The 24,094-nt window shown below is 31.4% G+C and overlaps 1 protein-coding gene across 1 annotated transcript; it reads left to right on the forward strand.

Annotated features, from left to right (window-relative positions):
• Nucleotides 1–290: 290 nt before the first annotated feature.
• On the forward strand, nucleotides 291–24,094 carry LOC149492596 (uncharacterized). Its single transcript, XM_089715882.1, has 7 exons — nucleotides 291–498; nucleotides 19,811–20,101; nucleotides 20,219–21,132; nucleotides 22,204–22,786; nucleotides 22,851–22,935; nucleotides 23,017–23,396; nucleotides 23,646–24,094. The coding sequence occupies exons 1-7, from the start codon at nucleotides 291–293 to the stop codon at nucleotides 24,092–24,094; spliced, it is 2,910 nt and encodes a 969-aa protein (XP_089572008.1).

Raw genomic sequence — 24,094 nt, forward strand, 5'->3', positions numbered from 1 at the left:
ATGTTTTGGGTGTATATAAAAACTAATCCAAATACCCCGTTTTTCGCCGGTGTTTATATATTTTTTAAATGGCTAAACGTTTCTAAATATTCTCGATTTGATGACCTGTAACACTAAAATGAACTCACTCCCAAACACTCAATTTTAAACTATAATTGCAACTTCAATTAAAATTAACATTAAAATATAATAAATGTAGGACCCATATGAGTTAATTAACCCACCTTGGATAGGTTAACTAAAACGCACCGTTCAGGAATAGGAGAAGTTTAACCCGTCTCCGCAAGCCGATGATTCCATATTATTTAGAGTCCATTGCTATTGGTTCTTCTGGAGCCATAGATCGGGGAGCCTTTGTCTCTGCCTCTGCTGGTAATGGCGGCCCTAATGGCCTTACAGTAACCAAAATAGCACCTTGCGTTACAACAGTTGGCGCTGGAACCCTTGATAGGGATTTTCCCGCTAATGTGAAGCTTGGAAATGGAAAAGTGATTCCTGGTATGAGTGTTTATGGTGGGCCAGGACTCCAGGTAAATTGTATCCCGTAATTTAAGGAAAATAATTAATTCAGTTTTGACCAAACTAATTAAATCATTATTCCAGTTTGGCAATATCAATTAGTGGTCCCTAGTTTACCTCCATCCATTTTCTCCAGATTTTTCCATTAAAACTTTTTAAAAAAATTAAAATACCCTAACACATAAGAAGAGAAAATAATTAATTCGTCCCTGAGGTTTAACCAAACTAACTAAGTCATCCATGTAGTTTAACAATATTAATTAATGATACTTGAGGTTTACTTCCGTTAAATCATTTGATCATTCTGTTTATTTTCTCTTGATTTTTCTGTTAAAACCTTAAAAAAAGACTAAAGTATCGTTATACTTAAGAAGAAAAATACTAAACTAACTTAGGTTATTTGCTTTATAACGGAATGACAGTTAAGTCTTAACAAATTTATAACTGAAATTTTGCAAAAACAATGTTTTGTTTTCCTAAAATATTCTTACTATTCCTATGGTCCTATCTTCGTTTCATTAGTTGTAGTTTGTAATGGAATATGTAAAATAACTTGTTCTCTTGAATGTTGATATCTAAAATTAAATGCCTATTATTTTTATTGAAATTAACTCGATGTATATTTTTCTTTTTTTCATCTTTTTGCGAGCGGCTCAAAACAGTAAAGTGACACATTATGTTGATCATTTTTTTTTTTTTTGGGGGTAAATATCAAATAATCAATGTATACCCTGACTCTTCGTTTTCCCTTCACGACAAATGAAAATTCTAAACTAAGTTAGTTTAATCTTTTTCTTATTAAATCTCATGTATTTTAGTCTTTTTTTTAAGGTTTTAATGAAAAAATCTGGAAAAAATAGACGGAATGACCAAATGGTTTGACAGGGGTAAACCTCAGGATTATTAATTAATATTGTTAAACTACAGGGATGACTTAATTAATTTGATCAAACCTCAGAGACGAATTAATTATTTTCTCTTCCGAAGTGTCAGGATATTTTAGTTTTTTTTTTAAGGTTTTAACGGAAAAATCTGAAGAAAATAGACGGAAGAACAAAGTGATTTCACGGATGTAAATTAGAGACTATTAATTAATATTACCAAACTGCAGGAAAGATTTAGTTAGTTTAGTCAAATCTCAGAGACAAGTTAATTATTTTCCCTCTAATTTATTCTCGTAGTGAAGGTAGATGGTTACTCTAGTTAATTATGTTTAGAAGGTTATTTAGATCCTAAACTTGTTAAAGGCAAAATAGTGATATGCGACGGAGGAATAAATTCAAGAGCAGCTAAAGGTAATGTTGTTAATGGTAATGATTTTAGCTAATGGGGTTTAAGATGTGAACGTTTAGTTGCAGATTTTCATGTATTGCCTCCAGGTTCAAACTCCTAATCACGAAGAAGAGCTATGGAGGAGAGGGAGAGGAATCGTTGAAGAAGAGAGGGTTGGCCTTTGGGTTAGAAAAACTAGACCGTGCCGTTTAAAACAAACCAAAGTTTGGTTTAGTTAACTTCAGTGGGTCCCGCCTTATTATATTTTAATGTCAATTATGACCAAATTTGTAATTAAGGTGCAACTTCTATGCAATTTTAAAATTGGAGTGTCTGAGAGGGATTAAGTTATTTTAGGGTGCAATTGTTATAAATAAGTCTGTCAATATGAGAGTATGTGGAATGGTTTAAAATTTTTTAAATAAATATTATTATTGAATTATGTTATTATTTTTTAAAAGTTTTTGATTTTTGAATAAAAATTATAATATTAGTTCTATTTATTTTATTTTTAAAAATCAAATTATCTTAGATCTAAAAAATGTTGAGTGTTTAAAGGAAAAAACGTATAACACACTCATCTCTTATTTATTCTATTTGGATGATTGTAATTGTGAAATTGAAATAGATTGTGAATTTAAATTTGAGTTTTAAATGTAAAATAATCACTAGTATGTCAAATATTGAGATATAATATTTATTTTCTATCAAATATAATTATCTTTTTCGTGTGGTAAAAAATAGGATGTTTTATTTAGATGCAAAAAAGAAAAAAGAAAAAAAAAAAAGAATAGGCTAAAGATGAAAAATGGAAGTTTCTTGTCTCCATGCAATGATAAATTTGTCTCTCTTTGAAAAATGAAGAGGCTAAAGAAACTTATTTTTATTTGAAGAGAGGATTCTTCAACCTCAGCACTTGTTGTTCGATCAATAGCTTTTCAATAATCTTCATATTGTTGTTATAAACATACCACATTGCATTCATAAATTAAATGCAAAGCATCTACCACTAATCAAACACAACATCAAACATCTTCAACTCCAACAATTTTTATTAAACGTCATAAAACCTAAACCTAATAAACACATATAATGCAAAACCTAATCTAACAAATACAGATTATATACAAACTTAACATATTATATACAAACTTTGATTGGAGAGTAGGAGAGTGGGACGCTTGAAAAACAAAATCAGTATAAATATACAAGAGGTAGATATATTTATATAGATATAGATAAGAAAAATTTTAAAAATTGTAATTATTTAAATGTAATTATATTTAAAAGTAAGTAGATTAAATTTGAATTTATTAAATTCGATTTTCAAATAGAATTCTAATATGAATATAATATGATTAAAGTTTAAAAGCAAGTAGATTAAATTTGAATTTGTTAAACTCGATTTTCAAATTGAATTCTAATATGAATATAACACTTCAAAATTTTTATTGTTAGTTTTTAAATTTAGGAAATATCCACTCAAAATGTAGAAAAATAAGAAGAAAACTAAAAAATTCCTTAGAAAAAGAAAAATAAATAAGGACACTGCAAACCATTATTTCGGTTTCTTTTCTTTCTTTGCTGCTACTAGAGCCGATGAAAGCTTGGTTTTTGTAATTCCATTGTTTTCTCTTCAATTCATGGACAATTTAAGGATGGCAACTTTTCAATTTAAATTTGCTAAAAATCAACTTAATGAAACATATCAAATAAATAAGGATTTTTCTTATAAAATCAGTTCGATTCCGAATTTTTCTTATAAAATGTTGACTTTTTTAAAATTTGGGCCTGGGCCTACTAATTTTTTAGTTTTTGGACCTATTTTTTTCGAAACCCAAAGTCCTAATATATTAATTAAAATAATTAAATTGCCTAATTTTAAAGACATGTGAAAAATATAACATAACTTATTGTAACTAATTAATGTATTTTAGTATTAAATTTAGTCATATTTTATTCTTTTTGTTTAAAATTATTTATTAATTTCTTATTCTTTTTGTAAAAGCCAAATTTGAACTATTTTCTATTTGATATCAAAGTTGTTTTTAACCTATACTTTTAATTTTATTTAATAAATATATCTAAAAATATTATATATAAAAAATCAGTTGAACCGTATTGAATCCAATCAAACCTTTTGATTTAGTGAACTCCTACCTTCACCGGTTCACTAACCGGTCCGATTCTCAGAACACTGCTTAGAAGAGATATTAAGGCATTTGAGTATTTTCACCTTGATTTAACAGAAAATACCCTACAAATTGGACAGAGGGACTACTTAGGTTAACAGATGCAAATGTCGTGTAGGCTCTGGATATTTGTCTAAAACGCAATGACTAAAATAATTTCGTCAAACCTAAAGGACTAAATAATTAATTTTCTAAAAATATTTTATATTTATTAACAGAGAAATTACTATCTCTGTTCTCTTTATATAGAGAAACTTTCTATATGTTTTGTGAACAAATTAAAGTTATACTACCTGTTTTGTGAATTTACTATGTCGAAAGGAATAATGCATTTTATGGATTTTAAAAGTCTCTTTAGAAGTGTTGAAAAAGTTTGATTTGAGTGTTTTCAGTATAGAATAAAAAATGACAAAAATTAATCTTATTGAATTGAATTAATTCATCAATTTCAAAAAATCAAAACAATTTTTAAAGTTAAATTGGCTGAAAAAAGATTAAAATTGACATTTAAATCTTTTTAAAATAAATTTAGAGATTCGATTAGCTAAAATGATTAACTATAATTTTTTTAATCTTTCTTAATAAATTTAGGTGTTAAATTGGTCTTTCATTCCTAGAAATAAAAGTCAATTTGGCCCATAAACTTGTTTAGTGAGATCAGGTCAAATTTGACCTTTTAGGCCAATTTAACCATTGAATTTGTTTAAAATAATTAAAAATGTCAGATTTAATTTTTTAGGCCAATCTAATTCCTGAACTTATTTTAAAATTTTTACAAATTAATGAATTGATTCAATTTCATAGGATTGACTTTTCCTTTTTTTTTTTTTTTTACTAAATACATCATTTCAAACTTTTAACACTTTTGAATTGAAGTTTAAATCCATAAAAGTGTCATTTTTCTAACACAATAAATTTACACATGCAGTATTACTTTAATATGTTCAACATGAGAAATACATGGATTACATATCAATTTTCAAAATGTCCAAATTATATATTATATAAACTCAAAATCATCGGTTAAGATAAAGAGGATATAACATACTTCATATATGATTTTCCTTTATTTCATATTTAATTAATTTTTTGATAAATTATACAACTCGATCTTAACTATAATCTTAAATGTCTATAATACAATGAAGAATCAATAGCTAAATTAACCCAAAATATTAAACTTGATCTTTTTAATCATTTTAAACAAGTTTAATACATAAATTGACTTAAAATCTTAAATCTGATCTTTTTAATTATTTGAAAGGTTCAAGAGTTAAAGTGGCCAAAATAGTCAAATATGACATTTTTTATCTTGCTAAACAGACTCAGAGGCTAAATTGACCTTATTCCTTCATTCCTATATTCAATCATTTTTATCATTGTGTATATAGGAATAAGAAAAAATTATAAAGTGTCCCCATATTATGTCAAAATTAACTATTTTGTCCCTATATTTTTTAATTTGATTCCATCCAATTATTCTGTCCTTTTGTCAATATTTTTTATTTTTTTCATTAAAAGCTTATGAAGGATACAAATACTTATAACTCCCTATTAAATTTGCATTTTCTACCACAAAAATCCAAATTCAATAGGAAAATCTCTTTAAAATTAAATTGTAAACACCAAGTGTCAAGAAACTAACCCGTTTGGCAAGTGAAGCGGCCACCATATTTGAAGTAGCAATTGATAGAAACAAAACAGAAGATTCATATTATCATAAAACATAATCCCTCAACCTGTCTATCCAAAACCCTCATTAAATTCGCAAAAAGAATTGATTACACTTTATTCAAAAACATGAAAAAGCTGTAATTAATTAATTGCCTAAAGCAATCGTACGAAAACCCAAACAAAAGCCCATCGGCAACAACATTTTCACCATTGTTAGCTCCAGAATGTCAAGGTGGTTTCGGTGGCAGAGGGGAGAGAGAAAGAAAAGAAGAAAGGGAAAGAACACAAGAGTATATCGGTCTTTTCCTTTAAATTTAATAGTAAAAATCTAAAATATTGACAGAAGTGTTGACGCGTGTTTTTTATGCCCCGCCTGATCCAATGATGATACGAGGATGAATGGGTCAATACCATCTAGAAGTCTTTTAATCCAAGGATTTAAACAAAAATAATAATAATAAACAAATAAATAAATAAAAGTAAAAAATAAAAATAAAAATAAAATTGCATCACAGCAGCTGTGTGATGCAGCTGTGCAGCATAAAAATATAAAATTAAAAAAAAAAAAAAGGAAAAAAGGAAAAACGCGTAGCTACAGTAGCTGTGCTACTGTAGCACGCGTTCCCCTAACTTAAAAAATAAAAAAAATAATAATAATAAATAAAAAATAAAAAAAAAAAGAGAAAAGAGGAAAAACGCGTAGCTACAGTAGCTGTCCTTCTGTAGCACGCGTTCCCCTAAAAAAAATAAAAAATAAAAAATAAAAAAATCTGCTACAGTGCACTGCTACGGTGTTTTGTACTGCACTGCTACAGTGCAATGCTACAGCACTGCTACAATGCTTTTGTACTACACTGCTACAGTGCTTTGTACTACACTGCTACAGTGTCCCAACCTCTATAAATAACCCTCTCTCTCACAATTTTCACACACTACACTTCTACACCACACTTCTACACTACACAATCTACAATCTATAATTTCTATTACACTTCATAATACTTAAATTTCTTTTCAAAAATTCTTATGAATTAATTTTGAAAAGAGATTGCTATTAGATATTAATTTTAGGTGAATTAAAAATATAAAAAAGAGAAAATAGCAAAAATAAATATAAAGAAACTCACTTAAATCCTTGGATTTAAAGCTTCTAGGAGATTAAAAAGACTTTTGATCCATTCATAATCCTCAATCTGAGTATCAGGTAATTTTCTTAACATTTTTTTACATATTCTTGTATTTTTATTATTTTTATGCTTTTAGTAATTTATATTTCTTTAAATTATAGTCTATTTATATTTGGTCATTTTATATTTTCCTAAGTTATATTTAAGTTGTATTCTTTTTACGCACTGTTTATTACTATTCATCATACTGATTATATATTTATCCGTAAGAATTTTATTATTTTTTTGGTTGAATGCAAAAATTAAAATTAAAAAATTAAAATATGAGTTAAATATTGAGTAATAATTATGAATGGTTTTATTTTTATTAGTTTATGGACTTAATTTTTCATTCGATTTATATATTTTTAGATCCGGTTTAATTATGTGTTTATTTATTTCATGTGTTTATTTATTTGGACTTTACAATTTATGTTTAAAATAAAAAATAAAATTAAATTTGTAGATTTATTAATAATTTGCATATTCAGAAAATAAAAATAATTATAATGCTTAGAATTAAGTTTGTAAATTTATTTATGTTTAAAATTAATTTACATGTTTATTAATAATAATTTGTATATTTAGTGTTAAATAATAATTATGTGTGATTTTATTTTTGTAATTTTTGTATTTAATTTTGAATCGGTTTATATAATTTTTTGGATTCGGTTTGTCGCCGCCTTGAACCATAAGGCAAGAGCGGGTTATTTATTTATTCCATTTAATATTTTTGATTTGGTTTGTCGCCCGCCTTGAACCATAAGGCAAGAGCGGGTCTTTTATTTATTTGGTTGAATTGCTTTGATTTAATTGGTTTAAATTGAATAATTGTTATGTGATAATTAGATTTGTTTGGGACGATTAAATAATTTTCCAAATAGGAACTCGGTCCGATTTATTTGGATTGGGTTTAAATAAATAAATAATTTGGCTTTTCTAACTAAAATAAATTAGAAATCATAGGTTAATAATAGAGGCCGGTTTTTCGGGCGTCGGCTTCCAACGGGCCGGCGTACCCAATTCCCTTACCCAGAATCACATTGGTGTGCCTGACCAGTATTTTAAAATAATTTGGCCTTAAAACAAAATTGGGTTTAAAATGAAGTCATTTTTATAAAAACGGTCCCATTGCCTAAACAATGGGTGGCGACTCAAAATTGTTTATAAGACCGATTTATCGGCACCATATCCAAATAAAAAATATTTTATCCAAAAACCACAAAAAAAAAGATGTTTTCGGGTCCTTCGGGGGGATTTTCGGCGAAAATTTTCGCCGAAAATCCCCCCGAAGGACCCGAAAACATCCCTTTTTGTGGTTTTTGATGAAATGTTTTTATTTGGATGCGGTGCCGAAAAATCGGTCTTATAAACAATTTTGAGTCGCCACCCATTGTTTAGGCAATGGGACTGTTTTTATAAAAATGACTTCATTTTAAACCCAATTTAGTTTTAAGGCCAAATTATTTTAAAAAAGACTGGTCAGGCGCATCAATGCAATTCTGGGTAAGGGAATTGGGTACGTCGGCCAGTTGGAAGCCGACGCTCGGAAAAACCGGCCTCTATTAACCTATGATTTCTAATTTATTTTAGTTAGAAAAGTCAAATTATTTATTTATTTAAACCCAACCCAAATGAATCGGACCGAGTTCCTATTTGAAAAATTATTTAATCGTCCCAAACAAATCTAATTATCACATAGCAATCATTCAAATTAAAGCAATTAAATCAAAGCAATTAAACCAAATAAATAAAAAGACCCGCTCTTGCCTTATGGTTAAAGGCGGGTAACAAACCGAATCAAAAATATTAAATGGAATAAATAAATAACCCGCTCTTGCCTTATGGTTAAAGGCGGGCAACAAACCGAAGAATAAATCAAATAAATAAAAGACCTGCTCTTGCCTTATGGTTCAAGGCGGGCGACAAACCGAATCCAAAAATTATATAAATCGATTCAAAATTAAATAAAAAAAATTACAAATGCAAAATCACATATAATTATCATTTAACACTAAATATACAGATTATTATTAATAAACATGCGAATTAATTTTAAACATAAATAAATTTACAAACTTAATTCTAAGCATTATAATTATTTTTATTTTCCGAATATGTAAATTATTAATGAATCTACAGATTTAATTTTATTTTAAACATAAATTATAAAATTCAAATAAATAAACACATAAAATAAATAAATACATAATTAAACCGGATCCAAAAAAATATATACAAAAATCGAACGAAAAATTAAATCCATAAACGAATAAAAATAAAACATACATAGTTATTACTTAATATTTAACTCATATTTTAATTTTAATTTTTTTTAATTTTTTATTTTAATTTCATTTTTTACATTCAACCACAAAATAATAAAATTTATACGGATAAATATATTAATCAGTATGATGAATAGTAATAAACAGTGCGTAAAAAGAATACAACTTAAATATAACTTAAGAAAATATAAAATGACCAAATATAAATAGACAATAATTTAAAGAAACATAAATTAATAAAAGCATAAAAATAATAAAAATACAAGAATGTAAAAAAAATGTTAAGAAAATTACCTGATACTCAGATTGAGGGTTGTGAATGGATCAAATGTCTTTTTTATCTCCTAAAAGCTTTAAATCCAAGGATTTAAGTGATTTTTTTTATATTTATTTTTTGTTATTTTTTCTCTTTTTATATTTTAATTCACCTAAAATTAATATCTAATAGCAATTTCTCTTCAAAATTAATTCATAAGAATTTTTTAGGAGAGAAATTTGAATATTATGAAATATAGTAAAAATTATAGATTATAATTTTTTTAGTAGTATAGTGTTGAGAGAGATAGAGGGCGAGAGAGAGTGGGCGAGAGAGTTGAGAGAGTGTGTTATTATAGGGGTTGGGACACTGTAGCAGTGTAGTACAAAGCACTGTAGCAGTGCTGTAGCATTGCACTGTAGCAGTGTAGTACAAAACACTGTAGCAGTGCACTGTTACAGCACTGATACAGTGTTTTGTACTACACTGCTACAGTGCTTTGTACTACACTGCTATAGTGTCCCAACCCCTATAATAACACACTCTCTCAACTCTCTCGCCCACTCTCTCTCGCCCTCTATCTCTCTCAACACTATACTACTAAAAAAATTATAATCTATAATTTTTACTATATTTCATAATATTCAAATTTCTCTCCTAAAAAATTCTTATGAATTAATTTTGAAGAGAAATTGCTATTAGATATTAATTTTAGGTGAATTAAAATATAAAAAGAGAGAAAATAACAAAAAATAAATATAAAAAAAATCACTTAAATCCTTGGATTTAAAGCTTTTAGGAGATAAAAAAGACATTTGATCCATTCACAACCCTCAATCTGAGTATCAGGTAATTTTCTTAACATTTTTTTTACATTTTTGTATTTTTATTATTTTTATGCTTTTATTAATTTATGTTTCTTTAAATTATTGTCTATTTATATTTGGTCATTTTATATTTTCTTAAGTTATATTTAAGTTGTATTCTTTTTACGCACTGTTTATTACTATTCATCATACTGATTAATATATTTATCCATATAAATTTTATTATTTTGTGGTTGAATGTAAAAAATGAAATTAAAATAAAAAATTAAAAAAAATTAAAATTAAAATATGAGTTAAATATTAAGTAATAACTATGTATGTTTTATTTTTATTCGTTTATGGATTTAATTTTTCGTTCGATTTTTGTATATATTTTTTTGGATCCGGTTTAATTATGTATTTATTTATTTTATGTGTTTATTTATTTGAATTTTATAATTTATGTTTAAAATAAAATTAAATCTGTAGATTCATTAATAATTTACATATTCGGAAAATAAAAATAATTATAATGCTTAGAATTAAGTTTGTAAATTTATTTATGTTTAAAATTAATTCGCATGTTTATTAATAATAATCTGTATATTTAGTGTTAAATGATAATTATATGTGATTTTGCTTTTGTAATTTTTTTTATTTAATTTTGAATCGATTTATATAATTTTTGGATTCGGTTTGTAGCCCGCCTTGAACCATAAGGCAAGAGCAAGTCTTTTATTTATTTGATTTATTCTTCGGTTTGTTGCCCGCCTTTAACCATAAGGCAAGAGCGGGTTATTTATTTATTCCATTTAATATTTTTGATTCGGTTTGTTACCCGCCTTTAACCATAAGGCAAGAGCGGGTCTTTTTATTTATTTGGTTTAATTGCTTTGATTTAATTGCTTTAATTTGAATGATTGCTATGTGATAATTAGATTTGTTTGGGACGATTAAATAATTTTTCAAATAGGAACTCGGTCCGATTCATTTGGGTTGGGTTTAAATAAATAAATAATTTGGCTTTTCTAACTAAAATAAATTAGAAATCATAGGTTAATAGAGGCCGGTTTTTCCGGGCGTCGGCTTCCAACGGGCCGACGTACCCAATTCCCTTACCCAGAATTGCATTGATTCGCCTGACCAGTCTTTTTTAAAATAATTTGGCCTTAAAACTAAATTGGGTTTAAAATGAAGTCATTTTTATAAAAACGGTCCCATTGCCTAAACAATGGGTGGCGACTCAAAATTGTTTATAAGAACGATTTTTCGGCACCGCATCCAAATAAAAACATTTCATCAAAAACCACAAAAAGGGATGTTTTCGGGTCCTTCGGGGGGATTTTCGGCGAAAACAGATTGGCGACTCTGCTGGGGATACAACCACTAGTCCCCGATTATTTTTAATAATTAGTTGGTTGTGATTAGGAATTAACTCTAAAAACCTATGTCTTCTAAAATTGTAAATAAATTTGGTTAGAAAGCCGTTGGAAAATTTTTAATCGTCCTTGTTTGTTTATTCGCTTTCCTTTTCCTTTATAGGATTTTTGCATTCATTCGCATTTCTCTCTTCTCACCTCATTCTACCCATGCTACCCTTCGGTACTGGTGTTAAGTTTGACGGTGGATCTAGCCTAAACCATGCGATTTAGGTGCATCCATCCGAGAATTAACATTACTACCAACCGCAAGCCTAGTACCTTAAAGGTGCGTCAAAAGGAGTAGGCCCAACAAAGCCTGAATCCTGTTTGCGGAACCCAGACTTTGTTAAGCCCAATAAGACTAAAGCCAGTGCATATAGTTGAAAAACCTTAGTTACTTCCCCTAAGGTGTACCCGATTCTGTTTGCTGTTGTTATGCCACATTCATTTCCGAGAGTTTATATCGTCAATCTCAAAACCCCCTGTTGGTTGTCGAGATTAGACCAATTCCTAGGAAACAGATGTCGAAATTTATACCAATGGAATCCGTGTGTGGGAGAAATAAGGTTAGAAGGCATGCATTTCCCAACTCCCGTTCCCCTGTATGATATAAATTGTACATATGTTGTGACATTCATGCATCATGTAATACTTTTTGTTTCAGCCATTCATTAATAAGAGCTAATTTTCAGTATGGATGTATGACCTCAATTTTGAGAGTGGACCTCTAATTCGTTTTGAATAATATAATGCAATCGTTTATAGTGAATTGATACCTAAAAAAAAAGAGAGCTATAAGGGGGGTTGAGATTCCTTTGAATTTTCACATATCCCGCATTATTTGAAAATAAGCGTGAGATTGCAAAAAAAAAAAAAAATTGTAATTAATCAAAATAAGATCCTGCTTGGGACCATTTGTTCCAAGGCAAAAAGTAAGGACACAAAAAAAATTTTTCCGCTTGGAAATTCTTTCATTCCAAGGCAAAAATTAGGGACTTGAGAGAAAATAGCCGACTGTAAAATCCAAAAGGAATGGTCGACGACAGATAATGCCAGAAATGTTTTAGTGCAAAGTAAATAATTGCTATGTTATTCATGCTGAATTTTAGGTCCAATCATAATAAAACAAGATCTTATTTCCATACTGATCATTAGCACATTAGATTTGCATTTCTCATCCATGTGCCTATATTCTTCATGCATATAAGTGCAAAGACAGAAAAAAGGCAAAGCACCATTCACATCGTCTTCTCAAACAAGAGAAGTAGATGCCTTACAGCAAACACAGGAGAATTTGCATATCACAGTTTTTGACATGGGACAACAACTGCACACGATCCAGGCAAACCAAGCATGCATGGAATGGAAGTGGATGAGATATTTCCAAAAAAATAAAAAAAATAAAAAAAAAATAAATAAAAAAAATAAAAAAATAAAAAAAAATAAAAAAATCTTTTTTACTCTGTCACCTTCAGGTTCGGGAGGCCTAGGGATTTTCTGTCCTTTGTTTTTCATTTCTTTTTAATTTCTTGTGTGTTTTATGCATGTGCATTTTGTATTTTATGCGTGTATTCTCCCACGATGAAGACATTGTGTCTTTCAAGTGTGGAAGAGAACTATATTTTCATTTCATTTCACTTATAAAAAAAAATCGATTGACAAAAAATAATAATAAAAAAAAAAACTTTGACAAAAAAAAAAAAAAGGGTCAACTTCTTTGCCTTAGTCCAATGTTTTAGTCTCTACATGTTGATTGGTTCGTATTTTGCTTGTTGAGATAGAAGTCTTGAATAATATACCATGATTAAGAGATTTAAATGCTTTTATGAACTTAGTTATTAAGATATGACATATAAAATATTTCTTTGCAAATATTAATCTTTAATTTATCTTTGACTTTAGAGAAACATGAATCCTAACTTAAATGAAGAATAGGAAGGAAAGGGAAACTAAAGTCATAATACTTGTATGTTTCAAGTCAATAAAGGATGAGGGTATTTTGAAAAACAAAAAAAAAATAGTAAGATGGAGGGAATAATAGAAATCTGTTCTAAAACGAAGTGGTACGGAGCATAAAATGCAACCACTTACTATTTACATTCCCACACCTCTCCATATAAAAAAAAAGAAAAATGTGGTATGGAGCATAAAATGCAACCACTTTGTGAAAAAGAAATAGGTTACCTAAAAATACCTTGAGATAAGAAGTAATACATAGTGTGCCAAAATTGTCCTAAATACTTCCCATTCTACATTCTAAGGAAGGAGGATTGCCTACCTCATATTTTGAATGACTAGATTTTATATAACTATATTGAAATTTTAGATGTCATATTCATTTATACCACTTGGTTCATAAACACTTCAATCTCTTATCTTTGGTAGATTACTTAAGAAATCTAAATCAACGAGCAAAAATAAACATGATCAACATGGGTTCAAAAAAAAAAATGTTTTTGCTTAGGGACAAGCAAAGAACTAAGTGTGGAGGAATTGATAGCCTCGGGCAAATTTTGTTATGCTATTTTCATATGATTTGCATGACTGCATGTTGTTTTTATTGTTGTTTTTATACATTTTGTGTTTGCTCGTGTTGTTATTTTAAAGTGATTATAGGAATACAATTTGAAAAAAAAAAAAAAAACAAAAAAATGCGTAAATTTTTGTCCTTAGCTAAATAATCCACTTTAATGTGCTTTCATTTCTTAATCCAAGGCAAGCCCAAGTGCTAATCCAGCAAATAATTTCAAAAAAGATTTTGTTATTGTCTTTTGATTGTCTTCAAGAATCAATAAAGAGAAAACTGCTGGAATTATTCATTGAAAAAAAAAATAATAATAATAAAATTTCAAAAAAAATTTCAAAAAAAAGAGCAGCTGCAGCAGTCATCACTTTGGTTGGATCATCAAACACCGATGGTCATCACCAGCTGGCTGGCATTTGCTTTCGGTGGTGACAAATGACGTCTAGATAAAGCGGTGGACCACTCTTGCAGTAGATGGGCATTTATGCCCGCATTAACTGGACCACTCTCGCAGGTGAGTCGGATGCCTCCTTTTTATTTCTGTGGCTTTGGTTAGCTTTCATTTTTATGGCCTTTTATCCATTTTGGAATAAAGTAGATGGCCATTTATGCCCGCGTTAACAAGGTGGACCACTCTTGTGAATGAGTGGTATGCCTCCTTTTGTGGTTTTGTTTTCTCTGTGCATGAACAAAGCAAATAAAAAAAAAATCAAAAAAAAAAAAAAAAAAGAGAGAAAAGGGTAGCGGTGGAAACATCCAGAGATGCAGCACATGGACAAGTGGTATCCTAAAAAAGCTGAATAAAACAAAGTCCCAAAAAAAAAATCAAAATCAATCAATTTGGAGTCGGTGTGCGGCTCGCCACACAAGGGGCAAAATCACCAAATCTACCAAATTACCCTCTAGCAGGTAAGTTTTCTTTCAACACCACATTAGGAAGGGTATACCTGAAAATTAACTAAAATTTTTTTAAAAAAAAAAGAAAAAAAATGAAAATGATAATAAAGTTTTCAAGGTATACTTCAAAGATAATATTTTTGGTCCCGAGACGGAATTCCAGACTGGGGGCAAAAATTAAATCTTTTGTCCTGATGCAAAATTCCAAATGTCAAAAAATTCATGATGCATGGGGGCATGTGATGCTCCAACATCTAACAAAGGCAAGATCTGTTTGTACACAGAAATTGCTCTTTTCTTTTGAAAATGTTTTCAGGTCAAGCAGTGATGGAGTATTACGAAGTTGTTTGGATCCTTTTCTCGGTTCATGATGATGTATTGCGAAGCGGATCGAGTCAATCCTTGATCGAGTCAATGATGGTGTATTTCGAAGTTGACTCAAATCCTGATTAGTGATGCTGTATTGCGAAGCTAATTAGGACAATTTCAGTGACCGAACAGTGATGATGTATTGCGAAGCTGTTTGGACTCTCTTCCCGGTCAATGATGGTGTATTGCGAAGTTGACCAGGGCAACCAAAATCTCGATTAGTGATGATGTATTGCGAAGCTGATCGAGTCAATCCTTTTCCTGATTAGTGATGATGTATTGCGAAGCTGATCAGGACCATCTTAATGACCAACCAGTGATGGTTTCTCGAAGCCGTTAGGTCCCACCAAGCAGTGATGATGCTGTTTGAGTTTTCTCCTCCCGATCAATGATGATGTATTGCGAAGTTGATCGAGTCAATCCCTTTCCTGATTAGTGATGATGTATTGCGAAGCTAATCAGGACAATCTCAATGACCAACTAGTGATGGTCTCTCAAAGCCGTTAGGTCCCACCAAGCAGTGATGATGTATTGCGAAGCTGGGTCCCTTTCTTGATCAGTGATGGTGTATTGCGAAGTTGATCAAGACATTCTCCATACTAAAAACTCCGAAGCCGATTAAACTGAGCTGAGGAGAAATTGCTCTTCTCGACAGAACCCTTGAACGTGGCCAGATGACTGCCAATGCTTAGAACGCTAAAGTAGTTCGACTGGAGCCTTTAGGTCTTTTCAACAACAAAATCCTCCCTAACTGATCAAACTGAGCTGAAGAGGTGGACAACAAAGCCGATCAAACCGTGCTTTGGATTCTTTTCAAAATCCCCTGAAGCCGACTACACCGAGCTAAAGAGGTAAACAACCAAGCCGACTATGCCGTGCTTTGGTCTCTTTTCAAACTCTCTGAAGCCGACTACGCCGAGCTGAGGAAGTAAACAACCAAGCCGACTATGCTGTGCTTTGGTCTCTTTTTAAACTCTCTGAAGCCAACTACGCCGAGCGGAGGAAGTAAACAACCAAGCCGACTACACCGTGCTTTGGTCTCTTTTCAAACTCTCTGAAGCCGACTACGCCGAGCTGAGGAAGTAAACAACCAAGCCGACTACACCGTGCTTTGGTCTCTTTTCAAACATTCTCAGAAGCCGACTATGCCGAGCTGAAGAGAAATTGCTCTTTCTTTTGAAAATGTTTTCAAGTCAATTCAACAAAACCTTGAAACTGGAGCCTTCAGGCCGATCAAACCGAGCCTCGGAGGTATCTTTAAAGCCAATCAAACCGAGCTTTGGAGAGATCACAAATTCGACAAAATCCTCTAAAGCCAATCAAACCGAACTTTGGAGATGATCACAGATTCAACGGGAGCCGACAAAGCCGATCAAACTGAGCTAAGGAGGTGACCAGATGATCAAGTCCAACCAAAATCCTTCAAGCCAATCCGACCGAGCTTCGGAGGTGTCTTCAAAGCCAATCAAACCGAGTTTTGAAGATGATTACCAGATTGAAGGCGCGTCAGTGGATCACTTTAACATTAATCGTTTATACAATTAATGCTAAAGTGTGGGGGCAAACTGTTGATGCGTGTTTTTTATGCCCCGCCTGATCCAATGATGATACGAGGATGAATGGGTCAATACCATCTAGAAGTCTTTTAATCCAAGGATTTAAACAAAAATAATAATAATAAACAAATAAATAAATAAAAGTAAAAAATAAAAATAAAAATAAAATTGCATCACAGCTGCATCACAGCAGCTGTGTGATGCAGCTGTGCAGCATAAAAATATAAAATTAAAAAAAAAAAAAGGAAAAAAGGAAAAACGCGTAGCTACAGTAGCTGTGCTACTGTAGCACGCGTTCCCCTAACTTAAAAAATAAAAAAAAATAATAATAAATAAAAAATAAAAAAAATAAAAAAAAAAGAGAAAAGAGGAAAAACGCGTAGCTACAGTAGCTGTCCTTCTGTAGCACGCGTTCCCCTAAAAAAATAAAAAATAAAAAATAAAAAAATCTGCTACAGTGCACTGCTACAGTGTTTTGTACTGCACTGCTACAGTGCAATGCTACAGCACTGTACACCACACTTCTACACTACACAATCTATAATTTCTATTACACTTCATAATATTTAAATTTCTTTTCAAAAATTCTTATGAATTAATTTTGAAAAGAGATTGCTATTAGATATTAAATTTAGGTGAATTAAAAATATAAAAAAGAGAAAATAGCAAAAATAAATATAAAGAAAACTCACTTAAATCCTTGGATTTAAAGCTTCTAGGAGATTAAAAAGACTTTTGATCCATTCATAATCCTCAATCTGAGTACTAGGTAATTTTCTTAACATTTTTTTTACATATTCTTGTATTTTTATTATTTTTATGCTTTTAGTAATTTATATTTCTTTAAATTATAGTCTATTTATATTTGGTCATTTTATATTTTCCTAAGTTATATTTAAGTTGTATTCTTTTTACGCACTGTTTATTACTATTCATCATACTGATTATATATTTATCCGTAAGAATTTTATTATTTTTTTGGTTGAATGCAAAAATTAAAATTAAAAAATTAAAATATGAGTTAAATATTGAGTAATAATTATGAATGGTTTTATTTTTATTAGTTTATGGACTTAATTTTTCATTCGATTTATATATTTTTAGATCCGGTTTAATTATGTGTTTATTTATTTCATGTGTTTATTTATTTGGACTTTACAATTTATGTTTAAAATAAAAAAATAAAATTAAATTTGTAGATTTATTAATAATTTGCATATTCAGAAAATAAAAATAATTATAATGCTTAGAATTAAGTTTGTAAATTTATTTATGTTTAAAATTAATTTACATGTTTATTAATAATAATTTGTATATTTAGTGTTAAATAATAATTATGTGTGATTTTATTTTTGTAATTTTTGTATTTAATTTTGAATCGGTTTATATAATTTTTTGGATTCGGTTTGTCGCCCGCCTTGAACCATAAGGCAAGAGCGGGTTATTTATTTATTCCATTTAATATTTTTGATTTGGTTTGTCGCCCGCCTTGAACCATAAGGCAAGAGCGGGTCTTTTATTTATTTGGTTGAATTGCTTTGATTTAATTGGTTTAAATTGAATAATTGTTATGTGATAATTAGATTTGTTTGGGACGATTAAATAATTTTCCAAATAGGAACTCGGTCCGATTTATTTGGGTTGGGTTTAAATAAATAAATAATTTGGCTTTTCTAACTAAAATAAATTAGAAATCATAGGTTAATAATAGAGGCCGGTTTTTCGGGCGTCGGCTTCCATCGGGCCGGCGTACCCAATTCCCTTACCCAGAATCACATTGGTGTGCCTGACCAGTATTTTAAAATAATTTGGCCTTAAAACAAAATTGGGTTTAAAATGAAGTCATTTTTATAAAAACGGTCCCATTGCCTAAACAATGGGTGGCGACTCAAAATTGTTTATAAGACCGATTTATCGGCACTATATCCAAATAAAAAATATTTTATCCAAAAATCACAAAAAAAAAAGATGTTTTCGGGTCCTTCGGGGGGATTTTCGGCGAAAACAAGAAGGACATAACAGTTGGACGGAATCAAAATATAATAAAAAGTATTGTATTTTAAAAAATATGGGAATAAAGTAGTTAATTTTGGTGTAATAGCGGAATATGTTTATAAGTTTCCATAAAAATAATGAAGTTGATTGGTTTGTTGTGGACATTTAATTTAACTTGATCAGATCTTCTTATGTTTCCATCTTCGGCTTCCATATGACAGTAATGATTTTTTAATGTAATGAAATAAGATGGTTTCCTAAACTAATATTCACAAATTATATTAAATTTTTTACTCTTTCTTTCTATGCAAATTCCTATTGTTGTAATTGATGAAACTCGAAATTCAGTGACGCACCCAACCCAAATAATTAGGAGCCAAAAGATAATTCTATTTAATTGTAGGAAACAAAACTAAATTTTTTTAAAAAAAATTTTCAAACTGAAAATTTAAAATTTTAATAATTTGGGTCTAACTCTCTGTGTCGTCCTTGTAGAAATTAATATCGTAAAATTAATCAAAATTTTATACCCTTATATCTCATAATGTTTGTTCTGATTTGACTTGCATACAGATTTAAAAAATTTTAAATAATATAATTTTTACTTTTTTTCCCTAATATACCTTATGTTACTATTAAGGAATAAAATATTTATCATAAATATGTATTAAGAATAGGATCCCGTTAATATTGGAATCACCACATATTTCCTTAAATTGTATATAGAAAGTCTTCATCTCTTTGTATAAATTGATGTACATAGCTTTACTGTAAAGATACAAAAAAACCATTACAGAATACAAACTATTAGGTCTTCATCCTAATCTTCTATTTTTATTTCTCATTATCATTATCATTTCTTATTATGGTATCAGAGCAAGAATCCACAAAGTTGGTTGCCATGGATTCAACCAATCCTTATTATGTTCATCATTCAGACCAACCAGGACACATGTTGGTATCAACTAAATTAAATGGTGTCAACTATCAATCCTGGAAAATAGCGATGATTCACGCACTCAGAGCAAAGAAGAAACTTGGATTTGTTGATGGCACGCTGGAAATGCCATCACCAGAAAAAAATCCGTCCGAATTCGAATTATGGAATCAATATAATTCCTTGATCCTCACATGGTTAAGTCACTCCATTGAGCCAGAAATTGCAGCACGAACAGTTCATGCAAAGACAGCTCGTCAAGTTTGGGAAGACCTCCGCGACCAATTCGGTCAAAAGAATGCACCAGCTATTTTTCGAATTCAAAAGGCGATAGCAACAATGTCACAAGGAACGATGTCAGTGGCTTCATACTACATCAAACTCAAGGCATTTTGGGATGAAATCGAATTATATCGTTCACCCATAGTCTGCAATCAAACTAAAGAGCATCAAATTGAGAAAGAAGAAGATAAGTTAATGCAATTTCTCATGGGATTGAATGACTCATTCAAAACAACAAGATCCAACATTCTAGTCATGAATCCCTTGCCTAATGTTCGACAAGCATACTCCCTTGTTGTACAAGAAGAAACACAGCAGCAGATGAACTCAGACCATGGGGAAAACTTTTCAATTGCAGCAGCAGTACAAGGCCAAACTTCCAACTGGAAGCAATCGAAAAGTAAGTTCTGTGAACATTGTAATAGATCTGGTCATACCATAGATGAATGTCGAACTTTGAAGTATCATTGCACACACTGCGATAAAGACGGACACACGGAAGATAGGTGTCGAATAAAGAAAGGGACATGGAGCTCAAATGGACGTAATGGCCAACCACAACGAAGCAAAAAGAATTTAAAAGGTTCCTATCCGTCAGCAAATATGGCAGAATCTTCTCGAATGCCACATGGCAGCAATGAATCCAATGGGAATCTTGTGCAAGGCCTCACTGCTGAACAAATACAACAATTGGCTAGAGCTGTTGCCTTGATCAACAATGATTCTAGTAAAAGTGAAGCATTTGTAAACGCTACAGGTCTGTCCACTTATAGTTCATCCATTAATTATGCTTTTATTAAACCATGGATTTTGGATAGTGGATCCACTGATCATGTTACATCAGAAACACAATCTTTAACGCAGACCTCTTCATCATCCATACCACATATTAACCTGCCCACAGGCTCAACTGCTGCCATTACATCTACAGGCACAATTGAACTTAATAACGATATCACTCTCAAAAATGTCCTTTGTGTACCTTCCTTTAATCTTAATCTCATATCTGCTAGCAAGATAACCAATGAACTAAATTGTTGTGTTCTTCTTTTTCTGCATGGTTGCATTTTGCAGGACTTGGCTACGGGGAAGATGATTGGCTCGGGTTAACAACACGGAGGCTTGTATTACATATCCCCTCAAAAGAACCAAGCACATGCTTTTCAAATTTCTGCTGATTCTAATTTATGGCACAAGCGTCTCGGACATCCTTCTCCGGCGCGTTTGCAACTTGCATCATCATTGTTATCTATCAATAAAAATTTAATTCTCAATCATAATTGTTGTGATATCTGTCCTAAAGCTAAACAGACAAGGTTACCCTTTCCATCAAGCACAATAAAAACTCGTTCTCCATTCAATCTTTTGCATTGTGATATATGGGGCCCTCATAAAACACCAACTCATTTTGGAAAACGTTTTTTTCTCACCATTGTCGATGACTACACTAGGTGCACATGGTTGTTCCTTATGAATCACAAATCTGAAACACAATCCCTCTTAGAATCCTTCATCACTTTTGCGCAAAATCAATTCAATACTTCCATCAAAACCGTTCGTGTTGACAACGGGTTAGAATTTCTTTCCATGCGCAATTTCTTTCTTAAAAATGGTATTGAGTTTCAACGTACTTGTGTCTATACTCCTCAACAAAATGGAGTAGTAGAGCGTAAGCACAGACATATTTTAAATACAGCACGAGCACTCTTATTTCAATCTCATTTACCATTAGAATTTTGGGGGGAATGTGTTTTAACTGCAGCATATATAATTAACCGATTGCCATCACCTCTGCTAAAAAATAAATCCCCATTTGAGCTACTATATAATCAGCCACCTTCTCTATCTCACCTAAAAGTTTTCGGTTGTTTATGCTACGCAACCATTGTCTCACCCAAACAAAAATTTGATCCCCGAGCTCGACAATGTGTCTTCATTGGTTACCCACACAATCAAAAAGGGTATAAGCTCTTTGACATAGACAATGGAACTTTTTTCACAAGTAGAGACGTCACTTTCCATGAAAATATTTTTCCCTTTTACAAACAGATTACTCCAAAACCATTACCGCCTTCACCAATAATTTTACCCACCTCTGACATTGATATACCAGAACCAAGACTAGAAATTTCAACCCTTCACAATGACTCTGAAAATTCAACTGCCCTACTTCCTTCTTCTACCCAAGAAATTCCAGCAGAACCCACACCTAATGTCCGTCGTTCTAGCCGCACAACTAAACCACCCTCATGGCTTCAAGATTACGTGGTGGGAACTCAAGCCAATCATTCAACCGCTGTCCAAGAATGGCCAAATGGAACCAGGTATCCCATTCAAAATTATCTTTCTAATTCTCGTTTTTCTCCTACACATAGTACATATCTTGCTAATATTACAGGCTCCAAAGAACCTAGCACTTATGCTCAAGCTATCCTTGATCCAAAATGGAAGCAAGCAATGGATGAAGAACTCACAGCCCTACAATTAAATCAAACATGGACATTGACATCTTTACCTGCTGGGCACAAACCCATCGGTTGCAAATGGGTATATAAAATTAAATACAAATCAGATGGTAGTATTGAAAGATATAAAGCGCGCCTTGTCGCAAAAGGGTACACTCAAATTGAAGGTGTCGATTATTGCGAAACATTTTCTCCAACAGCAAAACTCAACTCTCAGATGTCTCCTTACAGTCGCAGCTGCTCGAAATTGGTTCCTTCACCAGTTAGACGTGCAAAATGCTTTTTTACATGGCAACTTGCACGAAATTATATACATGGAATTGCCACCAGGGCATCGTCGACAGGGGGAGAATATTGTATGTCGACTCAACAAATCTCTGTATGGTCTCAAACAGGCCTCTCGGACATGGTTTTCGACATTTTCCCATGTGATTAAATCTGCAGGATACCAGCAATCCAAAGCAGACTATTCTTTATTCACAAAACAGCATGGCTCATCATTCACTGCTATTTTGATTTATGTGGATGACATTCTTTTAACAGGAAATGATCTCAAAGAAATGCAACACCTCAAAGAATGCCTACTGAAACAATTTCGTATCAAGGATCTAGGAGACTTGAAATATTTCTTAGGCATTGAATTTTCACGTTCCAAAGTTGGCATTTACATGTCTCAGAGAAAATATGCACTTGATATTTTACAGGATGCGGGACTCACAGGTGCTCGCCCAGATAAATTCCCAATGGAACAACATCTAAAGCTAACACCGGATGATGGTGAATTGTTAAAAGACCCAACCAAATACAGGCGCCTTGTAGGGCGGTTAATTTATCTCACGGTAACTCGGCCTGACATAGTGTTTTCTGTAAGAACATTAAGCCAGTATATGCAAGCCCCACGGCGACCTCATTGGGATGCAGCAATCCGCATCTTGAAGTATATTAAAGGATCACCAGGACAAGGATTGTTATTGCCATCAAAGAATAATCTTACACTGAAAGCTTATTGTGACTCAGACTGGGGAGGTTGTCAAATAACTCGAAGATCAGTGTCTGGGTATTGCATTTTCCTTGGATCTTCTATTATTTCATGGAAATCAAAGAAGCAGGCAAATGTGTCAAGGTCATCAGCAGAAGCCGAGTATCGCGCGATGGCTAATACATGTTTGGAAATTGTTTGGCTACGATATATATTACAAGACTTGAAAGTGCCATGTGATTTGCCTACTACACTCCTTTGTGACAATCAGGCGGCCTTGCACATAGCAGCAAATCCAGTTTTCCATGAGCGCACAAAGCACATTGAAATTGACTGCCACATCGTGCAAGAAAAATTACAAGCTGGGATTGTAAAGCCTTCGTATGTGCCTACACAATATCAACTCGCAGATATTTTTACGAAAGCATTGGGCAAGGAACGTTTTCTGATACTTCGACACAAGTTGGGGGTTCATGATCTTCACCTTCCAACTTGA

Source organism: Jatropha curcas, chromosome 11, assembly GCF_041381405.1.
Source record: "Jatropha curcas cultivar XTBG-Jc1 chromosome 11, XTBG_Jcur_1.0, whole genome shotgun sequence".
NCBI lineage: Eukaryota > Viridiplantae > Streptophyta > Magnoliopsida > Malpighiales > Euphorbiaceae > Jatropha > Jatropha curcas.

What these genes read in the sequence shown, in the direction of transcription:
- LOC149492596 (XM_089715882.1), top strand. Translation starts at nt 291, where the DNA reads ATGATTCCATATTATTTAGAGTCCATTGCTATTGGTTCTTCTGGAGCC. An exon ending in AGGGTACACTCAAATTGAAG is followed by an intron (nt 22,787 to 22,850) that starts GTGTCGATTATT and finishes GTCTCCTTACAG; the next exon opens with TCGCAGCTGCTCGAAATTGG. An exon ending in TTGCACGAAATTATATACAT is followed by an intron (nt 22,936 to 23,016) that starts GGAATTGCCACC and finishes TCTCAAACAGGC; the next exon opens with CTCTCGGACATGGTTTTCGA.